Below are 20,834 nucleotides of genomic sequence, written 5' to 3'. Positions count from 1 at the left end.
ATAAATCTGACAGCTTAGGTAAAATGCATGAATTGCTTAGAAGCCACCAAAATGCCAGGCTGTGGCTCACACCTATACTCCTAAATAAGGAGGCTGAGATCTGAGGTTCAAAGTTCAAAGCCAGTCTGGGCAGGAAAAGACTGAGACTCTTACCACCAATTAACCAACAAAACGTGGAACTGTGGCTCAAGTGGTAGAGCACCAACCAGCTATAAGCACAAAAACTCAGGGACACCATCCAGGCTGAGGTCAAGCCCCAGGAGTAGCATAAAAAAATAAAACTGGGAAGGTGGCTCAGTGCTTGCCTCGCATGCATGAGGCCCTGGGTTCGATTCCTCAGCACCACATAAGCAGAAAAAAAAAAAAAAAAAGCCAAAAGTGGTGCTATGACTCAAGTGGTAGCGTGGTAGCCTTGAGCTGAAGAGCTGAGGGACAGCGCCCAGGCCCAGAGTTCAGGCCCCACGACAGGAGCCCCCCCCCCAAAAAAAAATACTTTCATTCAGTGGTCAGGTAACGTGTGAGGTAATTATTATTTTGTACTGTCCTGAAGCTTGAACTCAGGGCCTGGACACTGTTCTTGACCTTCTTTTTTATTCAAGGCTAGTGTACTACCACTCGAGCCACAGTTCCACGTCCAGCTTTTTATAGTTTGAGTCTCAGACTTTTCTGCCCAGGCTGGCTTCAAACCATGATCCTCAGCTCTCAGCCTCCTGGTAGCTAGGATGACAGGCGTGAGCCACCAGTGCCTGGCTCTTAGGCAATATTCTCAGAAGTATCAGTTAAGTATTATACAAGACTGAACCATATGAAATTGCCAATTATCATTCGGTTCAAGGTAAAACCATGTAAACATCCTTGCTTTGGTGACTGTTCTCAGATGTTACTCTCTTCTATCAGTTACTATGAATCATGTGTGATGCTGAAATTCATTCACCATTTCTCCAACTTCTGGAGAAGTCTGTAGCTATTTGAAAAGCTAGCAATATGGACAAATCCCTCAGAAGGAAGTATTTAACATGGCTATACAATCTTAGTTTAAGCTAAGTGCTGGTGGCTCACGCCTATCATCCTACTTACTCAGGAGGCTGAGATGGTGATGGGAAAGAGAAAGGAAAAAGGAAAGGGAAGAAAAAGGAGAAGAGATGGAAAGAAAGAAAAAGGGAGGAAAGGGAAGGAAGGAAAACAGGCAGGCAGGCAAGCAAGTTTTTTTGCCCAAAGCTGGTTGGTACTCTACCACTTGAGCCATACCTCCACTTTCAGCTTTTTTGTGGTTAATTGGAAATAAGAGCTTTTCAGACTTTCCTGCCCCAGCTGGCTTCTAACTGTGACCCAAAGATCTCAGTCTCCTAAGTAGCTAGGATGACACGTGTGAGCCACCTGCTAACAGGTATTTCATTCAAGGCTGAATGCTGATGTTCACTGGAATTTTCTTGTAAGAACCAAGCAGAAAAAGATGATAGACAAAAATAGTATGTATGTCTGCAATCAAAACTTAGTCCAAAAATACCAAAGAGCTAAGAAAACGGTGGGAACCCTGCATGCTACTCAGAATGAAACCATACCCTTTGGAATGAAAACAAAACAAAAAAACCCCAGCTATTAATGAATAGATGAATAAACTCCTAATGAAAAAAAAAAAACCACCAATGTTAAGCACATACACGTTGCAACTCCTTGTACATATGTGTATAGAGACATACATATATAGTTTTACTGTTATTCTTGTACAGAGGGTACCATTGTTTTTATGCATATGTGTGTACATATGTAGTGTTATCACTATTAAGGTGTTGTACAGAAGGGTTACCATTGTTTTTTGGACGTTACTTCTTCCTCTGCTTTTCCCCTGCAATTCTGCTGCTTACAAAGAATGCTGATTTATCTCAAGACCTTCCCCAAAGCTGGGAATGTGGCTTAGTGGTATGGTGCTAGCCTATCATGCATGAAGCCCTGGGTTCGATTCCTCAGTACCACATACACAGAAAAAGCCGGATGTGGCGCTGTGGCTCAAGTGCTACAGCGCTGGCATTGAGCAAAAGAAGCTCAGGGACAGCGCCCAAGCCCTGAGTTCAAGCCCCAGGACTCAAAAACTAAATAAATATATAGTTTTAAAGGGGAAAAAAATGGGAAAACAAGAGTTGGCTTATCTATAGTCTTGCTGTGATTTTTGGAAATAACAGAATACAGACCTACACTTAAAAAAACACGACTACCACCAAAAAAAGAAAAAGAAAAAGAAAAAACCCTGCCCCGACCTGGGGATCACCAGAAGTGTGGATCTCCTGAGAGAGAGAAAGAAACAGAGACACAGAGACAGAGACAGAGACACAGGGAGGAGCGCACCCTGTTTTCCTTGGTTGTCCAAGGCTGGGTTAGAAGGGCATGTCGGGGGTCCGGTCCGGGTGGGTGGGGTGTGGAGTTCAAGAGAGAGACAAGAGAGCAAGGCCAGGATTTCCACGGGTGTGTGTGTGCAAGGCCAGGATTTCCACGTGTGTGTGTGTGCACCTGGACCACACTTCTCTCCATAGGCCCGTGTGTGTGTGTCTGTCTGGTGTGTGCAAGGCCAGGATTTCCACGTGTGTGTGTGTGCACCTGGACCACACTTCTCTCCATAGGCCCGTGTGTGTGTGTCTGTCTGGTGTGTGCAAGGCCAGGATTTCCACGTGTGTGTGTGTGCACCTGGACCACACTTCTCTCCATAGGCCCGTGTGTGTGTGTCTGTCTGGTGTGTGCAAGGCCAGGATTTCCACGGTGTGTGTGTGTGTGGTGTGTGTGTGTACCTGAACCACATTTCTCGCCACAGGCCCCCCCTCCCCCCGCAGTCTCCAGCTCTCCAAAAGGTTTAGGGAGGAGGGGGGAGGGTTGTCTCCCTCGGTCCCCTCCCCCCACCCCTCCACACAAATGTCCAGCTCACCCGGCTCCCGGTTGATCTCGATGTCGAAGTGACACTGGGGTCGGTCCTGCGCCCCCATGGCGACCGAGGTTGGCAGCACCAGCTGGGGGGGGGGGGGGGGAGAGGAGAGGGAGGAGGGAAAAAGAGCCGTCAGGGCGGGGTCCGGGGTCCAGGGACCCGGGGTCGGGTCTGGGGGTCAGGACCCGGGGCCGGGGTCGGGTCCGGAGTCTGGGGTCCAGGCCGGGCCGGGGTCCCGCGTCCCGGGGCCGGGGTCGGGTCTGGGGTCCAGGCCGGGCCGGGGTGGGGTCCGGGTCGGGTCTGGGGTCCAGGCCGGGCCGGGGTCCCGCGTCCCGGGGCCGGGGTCGGGTCTGGGGTCCAGGCCGGGCCGGGATCGGGGTCCGGGGTCGGGTCTGGGGTCCAGGCCGGGCCGGTATCGGGGTCCGGGTCGGGTCTGGGGTCCAGGCCGGGCCGGGGTGGGCCGGGGGTCCGGGTCGGGTCTGGGGTCCAGGCCGGGCCGGGGTCCCGCGTCCCGGGGCCGGGGTCGGGTCTGGGGTCCAGGCCGGGCCGGTATCGGGGTCCGGGTCGGGTCTGGGGTCCAGGCCGGGCCGGGGTGGGCCGGGGGTCCGGGTCGGGTCTGGGGTCCAGGCCGGGCCGGGGTCCCGCGTCCCGGGGCCGGGGTCGGGTCTGGGGTCCAGGCCGGGCCGGGATCGGGGTCCGGGGTCGGGTCTGGGGTCCAGGCAGGGCCGGGGTGGGCCGGGGGTCCGGGTCGGGTCTGGGGTCCAGGCCGGGCCGGTATCGGGGTCCGGGTCGGGTCTGGGGTCCAGGCCGGGCCGGGGTGGGGTCCGGGCCGGGTCTGGGGTCCAGGCCGGGCCGGGGTGGGCCGGGGGTCCGGGCCGGGTCTGGGGTCCAGGCCGGGCCGGGGTCCCGCGTCCCGGGGCCGGGGTCGGGTCTGGGGTCCAGGCCGGGCCGGGATCGGGGTCCGGGTCGGGTCTGGGGTCCAGGCCGGGCCGGGGTGGGCCGGGGGTCCGGGTCGGGTCTGGGGTCCAGGCCGGGCCGGGGTGGGCCGGGGGTCCGGGTCGGGTCTGGGGTCCAGGCCGGGCCGGGGTCCCGCGTCCCGGGGCGCGGGCCGAGGCGGAGGCCGCCATCCCCCCCCCCCCCCTGCCCCGCAGCCCAGGCCCGGCCCAGCCCCGAGGCCGCGGCGCCCCGAGGCCGCACCCGCGGGCCCCGCCGGGGAGCGCCCCACTCCCGCCCCGGATCCTCGGGGTTCCCCCGCAAGCTCTCCACACCTGGCTGACCTCCCCTTTCCCCGAGAAAAGCCTGGCCACCGCCGAGCGAAGCCAACGTCGGTAACGGAACGCCGCCGCCGCCGCCGCCGCTCCCTCCACCCCCGCCGGCTCCTCCTCCTTCCCCCTCGGCCGGCTCCCCGACGCCACGCGAGATCCCGCGAGAACGGCCGCCAGTGCCGCGAGAGCACAGCCCAGCGGCGCGGACTCGCAGTGCAGAGAGGAGGAGCCGGGGCCGCGGCTCCGGCTGCCTCCGGGTATATATAACGGAGGATCCCTAGACCCCGCCCCCGGAGCTGCATCACCCAATCAGAGGCTACTTGGACACGCCCCCACACGCACACGTGGTCTGAGCGCCTCGCGTACTAGCTAGCAGGCTGCCGCCGCGCTTTCTCAAGTATCGCGAGATGTGTGTGTCCAAGGCTGTGAATGAGCTGGTGTGAAACCTGCAGGAGCGCATGGCCGGTTGCTTCATTTGTTGTTGTGGTGAGCTGCTTTTAAGCCGTCCTTCCTGCAGTGCTGTCTTTTATGATAAGGTGATGTGCAGTTCACTGCAGTACCTTTATTTTTGGATGCTGTCACTTCTTCCCAATCTGGGTTCTGGTGGCTCATTGCTTTAAGTTTGGTGAAGTCATTTCCTCTCTTTATTTTTCCCTTTTCACGTTTGGATGTTTTTCCCATGCTCGAAAATGTCTACCTACCTGTCTTTTTTTTTTTTGGTGGGGGGATCCAGTCATGGGGCCTGAACTCTGGGCCTGGGCGCTGTCCCTCAGCTCTTCAGATCAAGGCTGGTGCTCTCCCACTTGAGCCACAGCGCCACTTCTGGCTTTTTTCTTTTTGCTTATGTGGTGCTGAGGAATGGAACCCAGGGCCTCAGGCATGCAAGGCAAGCGTTCTACCACTGAGCCACCTTCCCAGCCCCTACCTGCCTGTCTGGAAGCTCCTGATCCCATCTGGAAATTTTCAAGTTTCATAATGTCTGTGTTTTAAGTGTGTCATCTTAGAATTGACTTCTGTGTGTGTTTGGAGTTTTGGGGGTTCACAATCTCCTTTGGGAGCATGTGGAAGATGATCTTTCATCCACTTTGGCATAGTGAGTTTGTGTGTGGAGGGGGGGCTACTTTACAAATTCTTAATCATTTCTTCATATTAGTGACACATCTTTTAAGTTACTGTTTTGTTGTTTTTTTTTTGGTCAGTCGTGGGGCTTGAACTCAGGGCCTAGGCACCATCCCCTGAGCCTCTTTGTGCTCGACTAGCACTCTACCACTTGAGCCACAGTGCCATTTCTGGCTTTTTCTGAGTAGTTTATCAGAGATAAGAGTCTCGTGGGCTTTCCTGCCAGTGCTGGTTTTAAAACATGATCCTAGCTATGATTACAGGCATGAACCACCAGGCCAATAAAAAAATTCTTTTAACTGTAAAAAAAAAAAAATGCACTAAAAAGCTTACAGTTTTAACCATTTAAAGGAGTAATTAAGGCACCTAGATCCCATCATAACACACAAGCTGGACATGGCAGTCATGCCGATCATCCCAGATACGCAGGCCTATGATGTAATAGACTGTAGACTAAGGCCAGCCCCTGTCAAACATGGGACACCCTATTTGAAAAAATGACTCAAGCTGGGTGCTAGTGGCTCATGCCTGTCATCCTAGCTACTCAGGAGGCTGAGGTCTGAGGATCATAGATCAAAGTCAGCTTGGGCAAGAAAGTCCATGAGACTCTTATCTCCAATTAACTCTAAAAAACTGGAAGTGGCACTGTGGCTCAAGTAGCAGAGCACTAACTTAGCATGCACAAGGAACCGTTTAAACACCAGTACCACCTCCTTGCTATGAAAGAAAATCAGCACTACCTAATGACTGGTAAAATACAAAATTAGACCAGGTCATTTCTGATGTGAGTCAAGATTAAGTATCATCTGATGTACCCTGAACCTAAATAACAGAATCTTATATTCAAATGAGTTCCTCCATCTTGTGGTGACAATGGGACATTAACAGCATGGGTGAATCTAGGCCGGGAGAGATTCTGTGAGAAAGGACTGAGATTTTTCAACCTGGGGCAAAGAATAGAGAGAGGAACTCAGGTATCTTTTTTTTTGGGGGGGTGGGTCTGGTCGTGGGCCTCAACTCTGGGCCTGGGCACTGTCCCTGAGCTCTTCAGCTCAAGGCTAGCACTCTACCACTTGAGCCACAACACCACTTCTGGCTTTTTTCCTTTTTGCTTATGTGGTGCTGGGGAATCGAACCCAGGGCCTCATGCATGCAAGACAAGCGCTCTACCACTGAGCCACCTTCCCAGCCTGAACTGAGGTAGTTTTGAAAGTAACAAGTCATCTCGCTTGGCTCCCAATGCAAACAAGCCAGCAAAAACACTGCAGATAAATGGGCAAAACTGCACGTCATTTATTATAAGGTGACATCAGATGATAACTAAAAAATCATTCTCTTTATTGGAAAGAAAAGTGCTAGTTGTCATAGGCCTTGAATCCTTCAAAGTTTAGTCAGAGGTCTACTTAACTGTTAAAATAAATAATGGCATTGAGAAGGAGGGTAAGTTAATAGCTATCTTCACAGTTAAAAAAAAAAAAAAAAAGAACCACAGAAGTTTCATTTGTGTTTTCCACAGCAGACTTGTGGTGAAGATGCAGTCTGCCTTTCATGGGAAATGGATTCTATTCCACTCACTCCACCTACTGGTCAACCCAGAGAGGATTATTCCATTGTTTTTGGAGTGCCATTTGGGCTGGCATCTGCGATGGTAGCTAAGTAAATGAGGTTTCTATGTAATACATGCTGGTACCTATTGGGAGAAGAAAAAGAAAAAGAGGTGAAAATTAAAGGCTTGGTTTTCTGGTCCCCAACTAAAAGCTAGGAATTTACCTACTTTAATGGAATGGCCTTTTTTTTTCTGTGGGTCATGGGGCCTGAACTCTGGGCCTGGGCGCTGTTCCTCAGCTCTTCCACTCAAGGCTAGCGCTCTACCACTTGAGCCATAGCACCACTTCTAGCTTTTTTCTGCTTATGTGGGGCTGAGGAATTGAACCCAGGGCCTCATGCATGCAAGATAAGCACTCTACCCCTGAGCCACCTTCCAAGACCCTGCTTTAACATATTCCAGGAGAATTTCCACAGAATCTCACTCATACACACTCATCACGTCCACAAGCCACTATCATTTCTTGCTTAAGACTACAAGCATGGCTGGGAATGTGGCTTAGTGGTAGAGTGCTTGCCTAGCATGCATGAAGCCCGGGGTTCGATTCCTTAGTACCATATCAATAGAAAAGGCCAAGAAAGCTAGCCTTGAGCACAAAGAGGCTCAGGAACAGCGCCCAGGCCCTGAGTTCAAGCCCCTGGATTAGCAAATAACAACAACAACAATAGTAGCCTTCAAAGACCCAAATCTCAGAATAAAGCTAAACCACTCTTGTGTCCCGTAAGTTTCTCCATGATGGCAGCCTCTGGGTATCTCTCAGATCTCATCTATGGTTTACCTTTGGCTGAATTCTGGCCAGTGTCCTCTTGGCTATGAGGTAGAGAGACCCAGCACTCCTACCAGGCCCCACCCACCCATCTGTAGTGCTCGGGAACAACTCACAGGCTAGGCAAATGCTCTAACACTGAGCTATAGTCTCACTAAGCACTTATACGGTTAATCATATACATCCTCCCTCTAGCATCTAGTGAGCCATTAATGCAGGTATCTGTGTAAGTGTGTGTGTGTGTGTGTGAGATGATAACTGGGGCTTGAACTCAGGGCCAGAGCATTGTCCCTTAGCGTCTCTGCACTAGGCTGTGTTCTACCATTTGAGGCACACTTCCATTTCTAGTTGTTTTGGAGATAACAGTCTCACTGACTTTCCTGCGGGGACTGGCTTTGAACTTCAATTCTTAGATCTCACCTCCTGAGGAGCTAGGGTGACAGGCGTGAGCCATCAGTACCCAGCCTTAACCTGGAAGTCTTTTGTTGATCTTCCTGTGTATCCCTCAGAGGATGACTGAGAGGAATGGGGGGGAGGGTTGGCCAGGGGGTTAGCAACCATATGGGCTGACTCTCTTATTTAAGAGGGCAGGGGGAAGGAAGGAGAGACCCAGGATACCACACCACTCCCATCTCCTGAGCATTACCATTTTGTCTGCTCCCTCCCAGCTGGGCGTGGCTGGAGGTGAAGGCATCTTTGCAGTGAGAATAATCAAGTTTGGGAGTGGGAGTCCCATCTAACTCCATGGTCTACAAGGCATTGGGCTCGGTGGTGTTGAGTCTATACGGAAACCTCTTCGAGGCTCCCTTTTCCTGGACTGTACGGTGAGGTTCGACTCCATCCATCACCCGAGACTGCTCGTTTGAGATGGCCCCAGCCACCCACCATACCTACTTCTCCTTGCTCCGTTTCAGGGGAAGGAAATGGGGGGGGGAGGAGGGCGGGAAGGGTGGATGTGGGGGGTAGGGGTGAGTTACTTACTGGACACACTCGTTCGCCCGGCCCTTGTTCTGATACTCCACGATACAACGCACCAACTGGTCATTCTCCTCCAGGAGCTGCGAAGATGAGCAGCGTGAGTGAGGTCAGGATGGCGTCTCCCAGCATCACTTTTCTGGCTCTGGACTGGTTCACCCGGGCCGGCTTCGACCCGCGGAGCTCCAGATCGCTGGACCCCATTGCGCGCATGCGCGTGGAGGGGGAGGGGATTGCGCGCATGCGCGTGGAGGTGGAGGGGGGGACACTAGCGCCTCAGATCTCCATCCGAACCCGCTTCCAAGAAGCTTTGAGAGCCCCCCCCGGGGCCCACCGTCTGCCCGCCAGGATGCTCACCCGCTGGACCGTCTCTTGGTTCACCTTGGCCTTCCCTCGCAGCCAGTCCGGCGCGAAGATGACCGACATCGCCGAGAACTCCCCGGCAGAAGCCCGCCCGACCCGCGCTCGGTCCCCACGCGACGGCGGCGCGCCTCCATAGACGTCACGACGGGGCGGGGGATACGATCTTGATGCTGATTGGACTACGCTGCCTGTGGGCGGGGCGTTCTGTGTGGCTTGGAAGTGCAAAAACAAAAGCAACTTGGTCCCTCCCCCGGGTCCCGCCCCTTGGGCTCTGGGGCGATTTGCGCTTGCGTAAACTCTGGGGGCGGGGCTAGGCCTGTGATTGACTGGTCGTAGCTCTAGTGCATCTCCCCAGCCCTAGTAGGATGGCTGTTATTAGGAACTGATGCAGGGCTAAGAAAAAACCAATTAATTAGCTTATGCTCATTGTGCAAAGGAGGTTTGTGGTCACATTTACATACGTGCACATCACTTCATTTGATTAAATGTATTCCCTCTGTTACTCTTCATTCCCCACCTCCTTTTTTTGAGGTTATTCAGAAAATTGTTGCCTATGTCTGTATCTTCGAGTATTTTCCTGTAGTAATTTGAAGGCTTCAGATTCTTTGTGTGTGTGTCTGTGCTACTCCTGGAACTTGACTCATGGCCTGGATACTTTCCCTTATTTGCTCAAGGCTGGGGGGGGGAGCTCTACCACTTGGGCCACAGCACCACTCTGGCCTTTTCTGTGTATGTGGTACTGAGGAATCGAACCCAGGGCTTCATGCATGCTAGGCAAGCACTCTACCATTAAGCCACTTTCCCAGCCTTGTATCCAGTTTTTATTTTAACAATTTGCTATTTTTTTGGCAAATTATAGAGAAAATACACTCTATGTTGTCATCTTTAAAATATTCAGCTCCGTAGCATTTAATACTTTTACATTATTATCCACTCATCATCAGTACTATCCATTCCTTGGACTTTCTTTTCTCTCTTTCTTTCCTTCTTTCCCTTCCTTCCTTTCTTTCTTTGTCTTTTTTCCCTCTTTCTTTCTTTCTTTCTTTCTTTCTTTCTTTCTTTCTTTCTTTCTTTCTTTCTTTCTTTCTTTCTTTCTTTCTTTCTTTCTTTCATATGGCTTGAGCTCTGGCCTGGGTGCTGTCCTTGAGCTCTTCAGCTCAAGGCTGGCACTCTTATCAATTTGAACCATAGTGCCACTTAATGGTTTTCTAGTGGTCCTTTGGAGAGCAGAGTCTCCCAGACTTTACAGCCTGGGCTGGCTTCAAATCACGATCCACAGATCTCAGTCTCCTGAGTAGCTGGGATGATAGGTGTGAGCCACCAGCGCCTGGTCCATTTCCAGAACTTTCTATATCTTTCCCAACTTAAATTCTGAACTCATGAAAATACTAACTTTCCCTGGCCCATACTCTGCCTCTGTTGTTGTCATCTTCTTCCTCTTCCTCCTCCTCTTCTCCTCCTCCCTCCTCCTCCTCCCCTTCTGCTGCTTCTTCTTATGCTGATCCATCTCTCCACCTCGAACACACTTCTATTTGCCCAACTGGCTGCAAACCCAGGGAAGCTTTCCCTGCTCCCCCAAATGCAGATCTAAACCTCTGGTTCTCCTTTGCATGATGATTTAAATCGTGTTCACACATCTTACTTGGGGCTCTTACCGTGACCTTTTCCCCTCCCCACTAAAGCGACTGAAGGTTCTTCACTGGCGTCCTGCAGGTGTGCAGAACTGCCAAGTGCAAATCACTTATTGAGGAGGGGGGAGGAAGGAGGAAAAAGCCCCAGGCGATTCCGGCTTCCCCGCGGCCCTGCGACCCGGGGCGGGCCGCTGCGGGCGGACTTTGGCACCCCGTCTTCCAGGCTGGCAGTAGGCCGTGCTCTTTGGGTTTGTCTATCTCAGGGCCACCACCTCCCCCCACCCCACCCCACTTCCAAGCCTGACAGACGACGAGAAGCCGCGTCCCGGGAAGTGCAAGGAGGTCCGGTCACCCCGAATCTTCCTCAGCCCGTGCCCAGTGACCCCACCCCACCCCAGCATCGCCTGCCATCCGGAGGACAGAGGTGAGAACGAATAGGCCTAGATTTCCAACTGAGGGCGGGCTTGGGGAGCAGTCGGGCGGCCGAGCAGCGGGGCTTCCTCGCACCCCGTTTTAATGGGGTGCCTCAAGCCCTGGAAGAACTGCTTACTGGGTTTGCTGGAGTTCTGGACAGGCCGCGGGGAGGAGGAAGAGGAGGGGGAAACCAGACCGGTGGCAGGTGCGCGCTCAGGGATTGGTCAGTTCCCGTAGGGGCGTTGCTTAGTAACGGCGAATGAGAGGCGTTGGCGCCGGGGTGGGCGGGGCGGCGGGGAAAAAAGAAGAGGAGTGAACTGGGCAGGTGGTAGCCGCGCGTCGGGATTGGTTCGTTGCGGCATGGGCGTGGCTTAGCAACGACGAATGAGTATCGCCGACGCCGGGGTGGGCGGGGCCGGGGGGAGCAGAGGAGGAGGGAACTGAGCAGGTGGCAGCGGCGTGCCGGGATTGGTCCGTTCCGGTATGTGCGTTGCTTGGCAACGGCGAATGAGCGGCGGCGGCGCCCGCGCGCCTGCGCAGGACGTCCCCTCCGGCTCGGAGCCCTGCGTCCCAGCCGGGGTGGAGGTGGAGGCCGAGCCCGGCCTGCGGCCTGCGCTGCCCTGCGGGCCGGCCCGGCCCCGGGCTGCATGGGGCGCCGCAGCCCAGGCCCGGCCGTGCACCGGGCGGTTGGCAGGGGACCGGCTGGGCTCCCCGAAGGCCGCGGTCGGGGCGAGGTGAGAGCCGGTCCGGGGGGCGGGGTGGAGGTCCGCTAAGCCGAGGGCCGGCCCGGGGTGGGGGGTGTGGGGGGGATCGGAGCCGGAGGCGCGGCCCCCCACCCCCGGGGCGACTGAGGGGGTCCCCGGGGTCCCCGGCTCCCCTGCCCGCTGATGTTTCCCGCCCAGGGAATCCCTGAACACGGCCCTCCCTCCCTCCCTCCCTCCCTCCCTCCCTCCTCCTCCCTCCTTCCCTTCCTTCCTTCCTTCCCTCCTTTCCTTTTCTGCCTCCCTCCTGCTTCTCCTCCTCCCTCCCTTCCTTTCTTTCCTTCCTCCCTCCCTTCCCTCCTTCCTTCCTTCCTCCCCCCCTTCCCTTCCTTCCCTTCCCTTCCTCCCTTCCTCCTTCCCTCCCCCCTTGTCTTTCTTGAGCTGGTTCTGATATTTGTTTTTTATTTTTATTTTTTTATTTTTTTGGGTCCGGTCGTGGGGCCTGAACTCTGGGCCTGGGCGCTGTCCCTCAGCTCTCCAGCTCAAAGCTAGCGCTCTACCACTTGAGCCACAGCACCACTTTTTCTTTTTGCTAATGGGGTGCTGAGGAATCGAACCCAGGGCCCCATGCATGCAAGGCAAGCACTCTACCACTGAGCCACCTTCCCAGCCCCCTGGTTCTGATATTTGAACTCAGAGCCCAAGCGCTGTCCGTCCCCGGGCTTTTATTGCGCTCAAGACTAGCACTCTGGGCAGGGAAGGTGGCTCAGTGGTAGGGCGCTCGGCCTAGCGAGCAAGGAAGCCCTGGGTTCAAGTCCTCAGTACCACAGACACAGAAAAAGCCGGAAGTGGCGCTGTGGCTCAAGGTGGGTAGAGCACTCGCCTCGAGCTGAGGGACAACGCCCAGGCCCAGAGTTCAAGCCCCAGGACCCCCCCCCCCACACACACACACAAAGGAATCTCTTGGGTTGGTTTGTTCCGCCCCAGGCTGGCTTTAGACAGTGATCCTCCAGTCTCAGCCTCCGGAGGAGCTGGGATTACAGGCATGAGCCACCAGGTCCCACCCACTGCTGTGCTTTTCCAAAACATTTTTCCAAACTGAACAACTTCAAATGGGAGCAAAAGTCACAGTACGGCCCCCTCCCTTCCCCTCCCCCCCTCCCCTATTCCCCTATTCCCCTATTCCCTGTGGTGCTCAGCGTGGGCATAAAGGGCTCCTGTGCTGTGCTCTCTGTTGGTTGGCTTGGTGCTCAGAACTGAGTGCCTTTTGTGTGGGGATGAAGTTCTCCTGGGACGGGCCACATTTGAAGTCCCCGATGGGTGGTTAGCTGGTCCTGGTGTTGTTTTCTTTGTGTGTGTGTGTGTGTGTGTGTGTGTGTGTGCCAGTCCTGGGGCTTGAACTCAGGGCCTAGGTGCTCTCCCTTAACGTTTTCTCCTTCCCCATCTCTACTTCCAGCTTTCTGCTGGTTTGTGGGAATTAAGCATCTCATGAGCTTTCTTGGCCTAGGCTGGCTTTGAACCATGATCCTCTTGATCTCAGCCTCCTGAGGAGCTGGGATGCTAATTGTGAGCTCCTGGGTGCCCAGCATCTGAGAGGGATTTTTTTTTTTTTCTGATTTACAACAGGCACCGTGAGGAGCTCCGGATCTGTTTCCTTCTGCTTCTAACTATTCTCTCATAACAGGTCCCATATTTAGTATCTTACTATAATAGGATTGGCAATATGGCTTCCGGGGTCCACCTGTAGGAACTTGGTCATTGTTTGGATGATCGGCTCTGGATCCAGTATTTCCAGAACTTCAAGACATACAGCAGCATCCCTCACTTTCTCTTTGTTTTCTTTCTCTCTCTCTATTTATTTTTTTAGTGCCATGCTGGTACTGGAACTTGAACTCGGGACCTTGGCTCTGTCCCTTAGCTTTTTCACTCAAGGCTGATGCTCTACCACTTGAACCACACCTTCCACATCCAGCTTTTTGGTGGTTCAGAGGAGATAAGAGTTGCACGGACTTTCCTGCCTGGGCTGGCTTCAAACCTCGATCCTCAGATCTCAGCCTCTTGAGTAGCTAGGATGACAGGCGTGAGCCACCAGCACCTGGCCAGCTCTGTGTTTTACTCCCTACTGTTCCAAAGATGCTTCTGGAACCTATGGATGGCCCTATCTCCTACCTGATCTACCTCCTTATCCCTTATCCCCCACTGATTTAACTCATCGGAGATGGTGCTGTGACTCAAGTGGTAGAGCACCAGCCTTGAGCTGAAGAGCTGAGGGACAGCGCCCAGGCCCAGAGTTCAGGCCCCGGGACAGGTGTACACACACACATACTTAGCCGTGGGCCCCCTGACCGTGCTCACGTGGCCGCCATGCTCCCCGCAGATGTCTTGATGAGTCCTCCCGTGGACCATGTCCGTGATCGTCTTCGCCTGCGTGGTTCGGGTGAGGGATGGGCTGCCGCTGTCCGCCAGCACCGACTTCTACCAGGCCCAGGAGTTCCTGGCGTGCCGGCGGCGGCTGAAGGCTCTGGCTTCCCGCTTGGCCCAGTATCCCGGTCGGGGCTCGGCCCAGAGCCCCGACTTCAGCATCTAGTAAGTGAGCAGCACCCCTGTCCCGAGGCTGGCCTCCAACCGCGATCCTCCGGATCTCAGCCTCCTGAGCGGCTGGGATGACAGGCCTGGGGTTTGAACTCGGGCTGTGGCTGGGTGGGGGGGGACAGGGCTGTGGGATCCTGTGGCCCTCACGAGTGTGTTCACCACCCCCCCCCCCCCCCCCCCGTGTGTCCCAGCTTCTCCTCCGCCGGAGACGTGGGCTGCCTGGCTATCTGCTCCCTCCGGTGTCCGGCCGCCATGGCATTCTGCTTCCTGGAGACACTCTGGTGGGATTTCACCACCTCCTATGACCCCACCCGCATCCGCCTGGCCTCCCGCCCCTACGCCTTCCTGGAGTTCGGTTGGTACCCCGCTCTGATACCTCCTGTTGTTTCCGGGGGGCGGGAGGGAGGGTCACACTGTGCGGTAGAGCCATCAATGCAGGCTTGGGAAGGGGTTCTGGTCATTATGGGGGAGGGGGTTGGGGCTGTGCTAGCCACAAGTCACCGAAATGATTCAACCGGCCTAGAAAGTTCGACAGGGACTTGAACTCATGGCCTGGCTGCTGTCCCTCAGCTCTTCAGCTCAAGGCTGGCGCTCTACCACTTGAGCCACAGCGCCACTTCTGCTTTCCTGGTGGTTCGTGGCAGATCAGGGTCTCACAGGCTTTCCTGCCTGGGCTGGCTTTGAACCGTGATCCTCCTATCTCAGTCTCCTGATGATAGCAACGATGCCACGTGCAGGCCACAGAACACGTGTGATCTTCTTCTTCTTCTATTGATTTTTTGTTTATGTGGCTTCTAAGGAATCGAACCCGGGACCTTGTGCATGCTAGGCAAGCGCTCTCTACCCCTGACCCACCTTCCCAGCCCAGGCCCGGGATTTCTGGCTGAGCCTTTTCACCATGGGCTGCTCTCCTTTGCAGACAGTGTCATTCAGAAAACAAAGTGGCATTTTAACTGCGTCAGCTCCGCTCAGCTGAGGAGTAGCGTGGAGAAAATCCAGGAGGAGCTGCAGTTCCTGCCCCCCACCATCCTCACCCTAGAAGACACAGATACCGCCAACGGGACCCTGGCCAACGGTCACGCGCCTGCGTACTCCGAGCCTGGTGAGTGGAACTGTGATCCTCCAGATCTCAGTGTCCCGAGTAGCTGGGATGCCAGGCTGGAGCCACGCACCAGTACCAGGGCCTGGATGCTGTCTTTCGAGCCTCTTTGTGCTCAAGGCTAGCACTCTACCACTTGATCCACAACATCACTTCTGGCTTTTTCTGTGTAGTACTGAGGAATCAAACGCAGAGCCTCATGCATGCTAGGCAAGCACTCTACTACTGAGCCACCTTCTCAGCCCTAATCATTTGTTTTTCTGTCATACTAAATTTCTTTCTTGCACTTTCAAAGTGGTATAATAAAAATGTTTATGTGAAGCCCGGCACCGCTGGCTCACGCCTGTCATCCTAGCTGCTCAGGAGGCTGAGATCTGAGGATCGCGGATCAAAGCCAGCCTCGGGAAGACAAATCTGTCCACCTCTGATGTTAACTAGCAGAGAGCTGGAAGTGGACCTGTGGCTCAAGTGGTCAAGCACCAGCCCTGAGCAGAAAAAGCTAAGCTAGGAGCAAAAGGCCCTGAGTTCAAGCCCCGGGACTGGCACGTAAACAGACTTCCTGGTTGTTTTTCTTTTACTTTACTTTGTGTTTTGGCTTTCTCTATTTCAACCAGGATATTCCTAACACTGGCTCTGCTGCTCGTAGGAAAGCCGCCACTCCTATTTGGAAGGGGAGATTGGCTAATGGAGTTTAGTGCCAGTCCTGGGGCTTGAACTCGGGGCCCGAGGAGCAGTGTCCCCGAGCTTCTTAGTTGAGTGGCTCACGTCCTAGCTACTCAGGAGGCTGAGATCTGAGGATCACAGTTCAAAGCCAGCCCAGGTCCAAAAAAAAAAAAAAGTGAGATTCAGTCTCCAATTACCCAGCAAAAAGCAGGACTGGGGGCGTGGCTCAGGTGGTAGGGCGCCAGCCATGATCAAGAATAGCTGGTTGCGAGTCCTGAGTGCAAGGTCCTCTGAGTTCAAGCCCCAGGACTAGCTCCCCGCAAAAATGAGCATATTTGTGATTCTGCGTTTCACCAGCGCGAGCTTCTGCTGCGAGCAGAGGTTGAGTTGATGGCATAGTGTCTCGTCTTCACCTGTTTCCTTTTCTTTTCAACTGTGAAGCTCCTAATTTCCGAATGGAGCCCGTGACAGCTCTGGGCGTCCTCTCTCTGGTCCTGAACATCATGTGTGCCGCCTTGAACCTCATCCGCGGGGTGCACCTCGCAGAGCACTCCGTACAGGTACCGCCCCCCCTTTTCCAGGGACACATTTTATAGTCTAAGGTCATTGTGAACTCAGGTTTTACATTGTGGTGGTGATGGTGATTGTGATGGTGTGTGCTAGCACCAGAACTTGAACTCACAGCCTTGTACTGCAGATCAGCTTTCTTGATCACGGCTGGCGCCCTACCACCTGAGTCACGCCTCCAGCCCTGCTTTTTGCTGGATAATTGGAGATTGAATCTCAGACTTTTTGGGGGGAGGGGTGGGAAGCCCAGGCTGGCTTTGAACTGAGATCCTCGAATCTCAACTTCCTCAGTAGTTAGGATAACAGGCGTTGAGACACCTGTGCCCGGCTCAAGAGGAAGTTTTTTGTTTTTGTTTTTGGTCAGTTGTGGGTCTTGAACTCTGGGCCTGGACGCTGTCCCTCAGCTCTTCAGCTCAAGGCTAGCCCTCTACCACTTGAGCCACAACACCACTTGTGGTTTTCTGTTGGTTTATTGGAGATCAGAGTCTCATGGACTTTCCTGCCTGGGCTGGCTTTGAACCGCGATCCTCAGATCTCAGCCTCCTGAGAGCTGGGCTGACAGGCGGGTGCCTCAGCTGCCAGGCCTGGCCAGCTGGAGTAAAATGGCATTACGGCCTCCCACCTGTCCTCATCCTGGTTTCAGGTCACCCCCGAGGAGATTGGGAACATCCTGGCTTTCCTCATTCCCTTCACGGCCTGCATGTTCCAGGTGGGTAAAGCACGGGCCCTGTGCAGGCCCCGCCCCGTGCAGGCCCCGCCCCATGTGGGCCAGACCACGCCCCGTGCGGGCCAGGCCACGCCCTGTGCTGGCCGCGCCCCGTACAGGCCACGCCCCATGCGGACCAGGCCACGTCCCGTGCAGGCCCCGCCCCGTGCAGGCCACGCCCTCTACCCACCTGGCCTCGGGACCCGCTGTGAGCCGCGGGGCGGCCCTGGGGTGACCTCTGACCTGTTGACGTCTGACCCCCCTCCCCCCCCCGCCCGTCCAGTGCTACCTGTACCTGTTCTACAGCCCGGCGCGCACGGCCAAGGCGGCGCTGGGGCTGCTGTCCATCTGCCTGGGCAACGCCTACCTGCACGGGCTGCGCAACCTGTGGCAGATCCTGTTCCACGTGGGCGTGGCCTTCCTGGCCTCGCACCAGATCCTGCGCCGGCGGCCGCGGGAGCGCGAGCGGGAGCGGCGCGGGGCCTGCGGCGGCGGCGTGTGAGCTGGGAGCGCGGCCCGGCCCCGGCCCGGCCCGCCCCCATCCACCTCCGGCCCACACACGGCCGGCGGCCGCGGAAGCGGGAGCGGCGCGGGGCCTGCGGCGGCGGCGCGGGGCCCCGCCCCTCCCTCCGCCCCGCCCCTCCCTCCGCCCCTCCCTCCGGCCCCGCCCCTGCCCACCTCCCTCCGGCCCCGCCCACCTCCTTCTGCCTCCATGGCCCCGCCCACTCTCTCCGCCCCCACCCACCTCCCTCTACTCCCCTCCGGCCCCGCCCCCTCCCTCCGGCCTCTCCGGCCCCGCCCCTCCCTCCGGCCCCGCCCCTCCCTCCGGCCCCGCCCCCGCCTGCCTCTCTCCGGCCCCGCCCCTCCCTCCGGCCCCGCCCCCGCCTGCCTCTCTCCGGCCCCGCCCCTCTCTCCGGCCCCGCCCCCTCTGGCGGCCCGCAGCCCGCGGCCAGGCGCTCGCGCCGGGCAGGCGGCCCCACCGAGGAGCGCTCGCCTCGCGCACGGAGCCCCGGGTTCGAGGCCTCAGTCCCCCGTCGACAGAAAAAGCCAGAAGTGGCGCTGCGGGTCAAGGGGCAGCGCGCCCGCCCCGAGCTCCAGCCCCGAGACGGCGCCCGCCCCGCGGCCCGGGGACGGTGGGACAGCCGCCCGGGCTTCTTCACAGACGGGGCGGCCGGGATCTGTGAGAGCGTGAGGCCCGGGGCGCCCCGCCCGCGCCCCGCGGAGGCCGGGGAGGAGGCCGAGGTCGGAGGGCCGCGGTTCAAGGCCAGCCCCGGCAGGACTCTCCCGGGTCACCCCGGGAGCCCGAGGCGGCGCCCGGGCCGAGGCCAGGCCCCGCGACCCGGGCGCCGCCCCGAGCTTGCTTCCCCTTTGCTCATGACCAGCGCTTCGCCCCCCGAGCCCCAGCCCTGCGCCAGCTCACTGGAGATCAGCGCCTCCGGGGTCTCCCCGCCCGGGCCGGCCTCGGACCGCGATCCTCCGGATCTCAGCCTCCGAGCGGCCGGGGTGACCGGCGGGAGCCGCCGGCGCCCGACGCGGCGATCGTCCTCGAAGTGGGAAAGGTCCCTGCGCGACCGGACAGGCGGGCCTGCGGCGTGAGGCTCCCCTGGTGATCGCTCCTCGCACCCGGCTACCTACCTATCATCGGGGGGGGGGGGGGGGGGGACCCGGTTCCTGGGACTCAGAGTCGCTCTGGGAAAACGTTGCCATAGTAACTTTATTTTCCTAGAATAGACTTTTCTATTTTGAACCAAATATAAACAATCTGGAAGGAAAAGTCAACGGGCAGCTGGGATGTAAATGTCAGCGGCGCTTCGGCGCTGATTTCACACCCGCATCCTTTTCTGCACATCGATTTAAGTTCCCTCTTCCCTGGAGCATTCTGGAAAACACGGAAAAGGGAAGGGGAAAAAAAAAAAGTGAGCAGCTCAGGCCGGGCGCCTGGCGGCTCCCGCCTGTCACCCCAGCCACCCAGGAGGCTGAGATCCGGAGGATCGTGATTCGAGGCCAGCCCAAGGCAGGAAAGCCCGTGAGCCTCTTGTGGCCAAGGAACCACCAAAAAGCTGAAAGGGAGCTGTGGCTCAAGGGGTTAGAGCACCAACCTTGAAGATGTCAGGGGGGGGGGCTGAGGGACAGCACCCCAGGCCCTGAGTTCAAATCCCAGGACCAGAGCAAAGTTAAAGGCTGAGTGAGCCAGGGCCAGTCATTTTCCGTGTTCACCCCGAATCTCTGCCCCTTTCCACTTTTATCATGTAACAAAGGCAGCGCGGGTTGTACAGCGATTTATATACTGTGTATACAGAACATGAATAAATCAAAGGGGTTTGCTAACTAGCGGTGTGTGTTCTGTGTGTGCCGGGAATTCTGGGTTTGGGCGGCTGGGAAGGTGGCTCAGCGGTAGAGCGCTCGCCTCACATGCAGGAAGCCCTGGGTTCGATTCCTCAGCACCACATCCACAGAAAAGGCCAGAAGTGGCGCTGTGGCTCAAGTGGTAGAGCACTAGCCTTGAACTGAAGAGCTGAGGGACAGCGCCCAGGCCCTGAGTTCAGGCCCCATGACCAGACCCAAAAAAATAAAATAAAAAACAAAGTCTCACAGGGACAGGAGGCTGCCATCTGGAGGACCGTGGCTCGAGGCCAGCCCCAGGCAGGAAATGTCCCTGTGAGACTGTTTTTTAATCAATGGGCCGGCTGAGTAGCTAGGATGACAGGCCTTGTCCCAGGACAGCCCCCAGGGCGCGGTGGCCATGCAGGCTCAGGCTCCTAGTCCAGGGTTCACGCACTTCAACACACTCTCCGTGGTTGGTCCTGGGACTTGAACTCAGGGCCTGGGCTCTGCTGTCCCTGAGCCTCTTGGTGCTCAAGGCGAGCACTCTTACCACCTGAACCATGGCACCACTTCTGGTGTTCTGGTGATTCATTGGAGATAAGTCTCACGGTCTTTCCTGCCTGGGGCTGGCCTCGATCGGTGATCCTCCAGGTCTCAGCCTCCTGGAGTAGCTAGAAAGATATGTGTGTGGGGAGGGGGGCAGGGAATTCCACGAGATTCTTCAGTGAACCAACAGCAAAAAGCTGGCAGTGGAGCTGTGGCTCAAGTGGTAGAGCACCAGCCTGGAGGGGAAAAAGCTCAGAGACAGGAGCCCAAGCCAGAGTCCAAGCCCTCATGTGACACACACACACACACACACACACACTCATTCACAGACCCAGTTGTTCCCTGGCCCTGATTTTCCCAGCTGGGTTGAAGTTGGGGTGTCAATGGGGAAGTGGATTGTGGGGTGGGGGGGCAGTTGTCCCAGGCCTGTTTTTCTGAGATCCCCCCCCCTCCCCAGAACAGCCATCGGGTCAGAGGTTTGTGTTGAGGAACACAAGGTCACATGGTCAATGTCCTCGCGAAGGCCTGGCCTGAGCCCCACGTCCAGCCCGGGGTGGCTGGCCGAGGGGACACGGGGGCTCAGTG

General features: G+C 56.4%; 3 protein-coding genes across 3 annotated transcripts in view; 1 reads left to right on the top strand and 2 right to left on the bottom strand.

Annotated features, from left to right (window-relative positions):
- Positions 1–4,309, bottom strand: part of Nktr (natural killer cell triggering receptor) — a 35,518-nt gene extending 31,209 nt beyond the window's left edge. Inside the window, exons 1-2 of the mRNA XM_070017414.1 lie at positions 4,180–4,309; positions 2,915–2,996 (exon numbers count right to left, since the gene is read on the bottom strand). Coding sequence (XP_069873515.1) covers positions 2,915–2,972 — 58 coding nt within the window. The 5' untranslated portion in view covers positions 2,973–2,996; positions 4,180–4,309. The remainder of the gene's footprint in view (positions 1–2,914; positions 2,997–4,179) is intronic.
- A 2,255-nt stretch (positions 4,310–6,564) lies between these two features.
- Ss18l2 (SS18 like 2) lies at positions 6,565–9,143 on the bottom strand. Its single transcript, XM_070017511.1, has 3 exons — positions 9,000–9,143; positions 8,649–8,725; positions 6,565–6,985 (listed from the first exon to the last, which is right to left on the bottom strand). Exons 1-3 carry the CDS (start codon positions 9,066–9,068, stop codon positions 6,898–6,900), a joined length of 234 nt encoding a protein of 77 aa, XP_069873612.1. The 5' UTR covers positions 9,069–9,143; the 3' UTR covers positions 6,565–6,897.
- Positions 9,144–11,610: 2,467 nt separating this feature from the next.
- Positions 11,611–19,709, top strand: Sec22c (SEC22 homolog C, vesicle trafficking protein). Its single transcript, XM_070017510.1, has 7 exons — positions 11,611–11,784; positions 14,129–14,337; positions 14,535–14,698; positions 15,263–15,445; positions 16,547–16,665; positions 17,316–17,381; positions 17,662–19,709. Exons 2-7 carry the CDS (start codon positions 14,156–14,158, stop codon positions 17,878–17,880), a joined length of 933 nt encoding a protein of 310 aa, XP_069873611.1. The 5' UTR covers positions 11,611–11,784; positions 14,129–14,155; the 3' UTR covers positions 17,881–19,709.
- Positions 19,710–20,834: the final 1,125 nt, after the last annotated feature.

Source organism: Dipodomys merriami, unplaced genomic scaffold (genome assembly GCF_024711535.1).
Source record: "Dipodomys merriami isolate MVZ:Mamm:240054 unplaced genomic scaffold, mDipMer1.0.p SCAF_125, whole genome shotgun sequence".
Taxonomy (NCBI): Eukaryota; Metazoa; Chordata; class Mammalia; order Rodentia; family Heteromyidae; genus Dipodomys; species Dipodomys merriami.
The sequence above is the reverse complement of the archived record's forward strand: the minus strand, read 5'-3'. Positions and strand labels throughout refer to the sequence as shown.

Bases quoted from the DNA above. Each gene is read 5' to 3' on its own strand.
- Ss18l2 (XM_070017511.1), bottom strand. From the start codon at position 9,068: ATGTCGGTCATCTTCGCGCCGGACTGGCTGCGAGGGAAGGCCAAGGTG. The intron at 8,726-8,999 runs GTGAGCATCCTG...TCATCTTCGCAG, and splicing joins ACCAAGAGACGGTCCAGCGG to CTCCTGGAGGAGAATGACCA. The intron at 6,986-8,648 runs GTAAGTAACTCA...TTCTCCCAATAG, and splicing joins CGGGCGAACGAGTGTGTCCA to GTACCAGCATGTATTACATA.
- Sec22c (XM_070017510.1), top strand. From the start codon at position 14,156: ATGTCCGTGATCGTCTTCGCCTGCGTGGTTCGGGTGAGGGATGGGCTG. The intron at 14,338-14,534 runs GTAAGTGAGCAG...CGTGTGTCCCAG, and splicing joins AGCCCCGACTTCAGCATCTA to CTTCTCCTCCGCCGGAGACG. The intron at 14,699-15,262 runs GTTGGTACCCCG...TCTCCTTTGCAG, and splicing joins CTACGCCTTCCTGGAGTTCG to ACAGTGTCATTCAGAAAACA.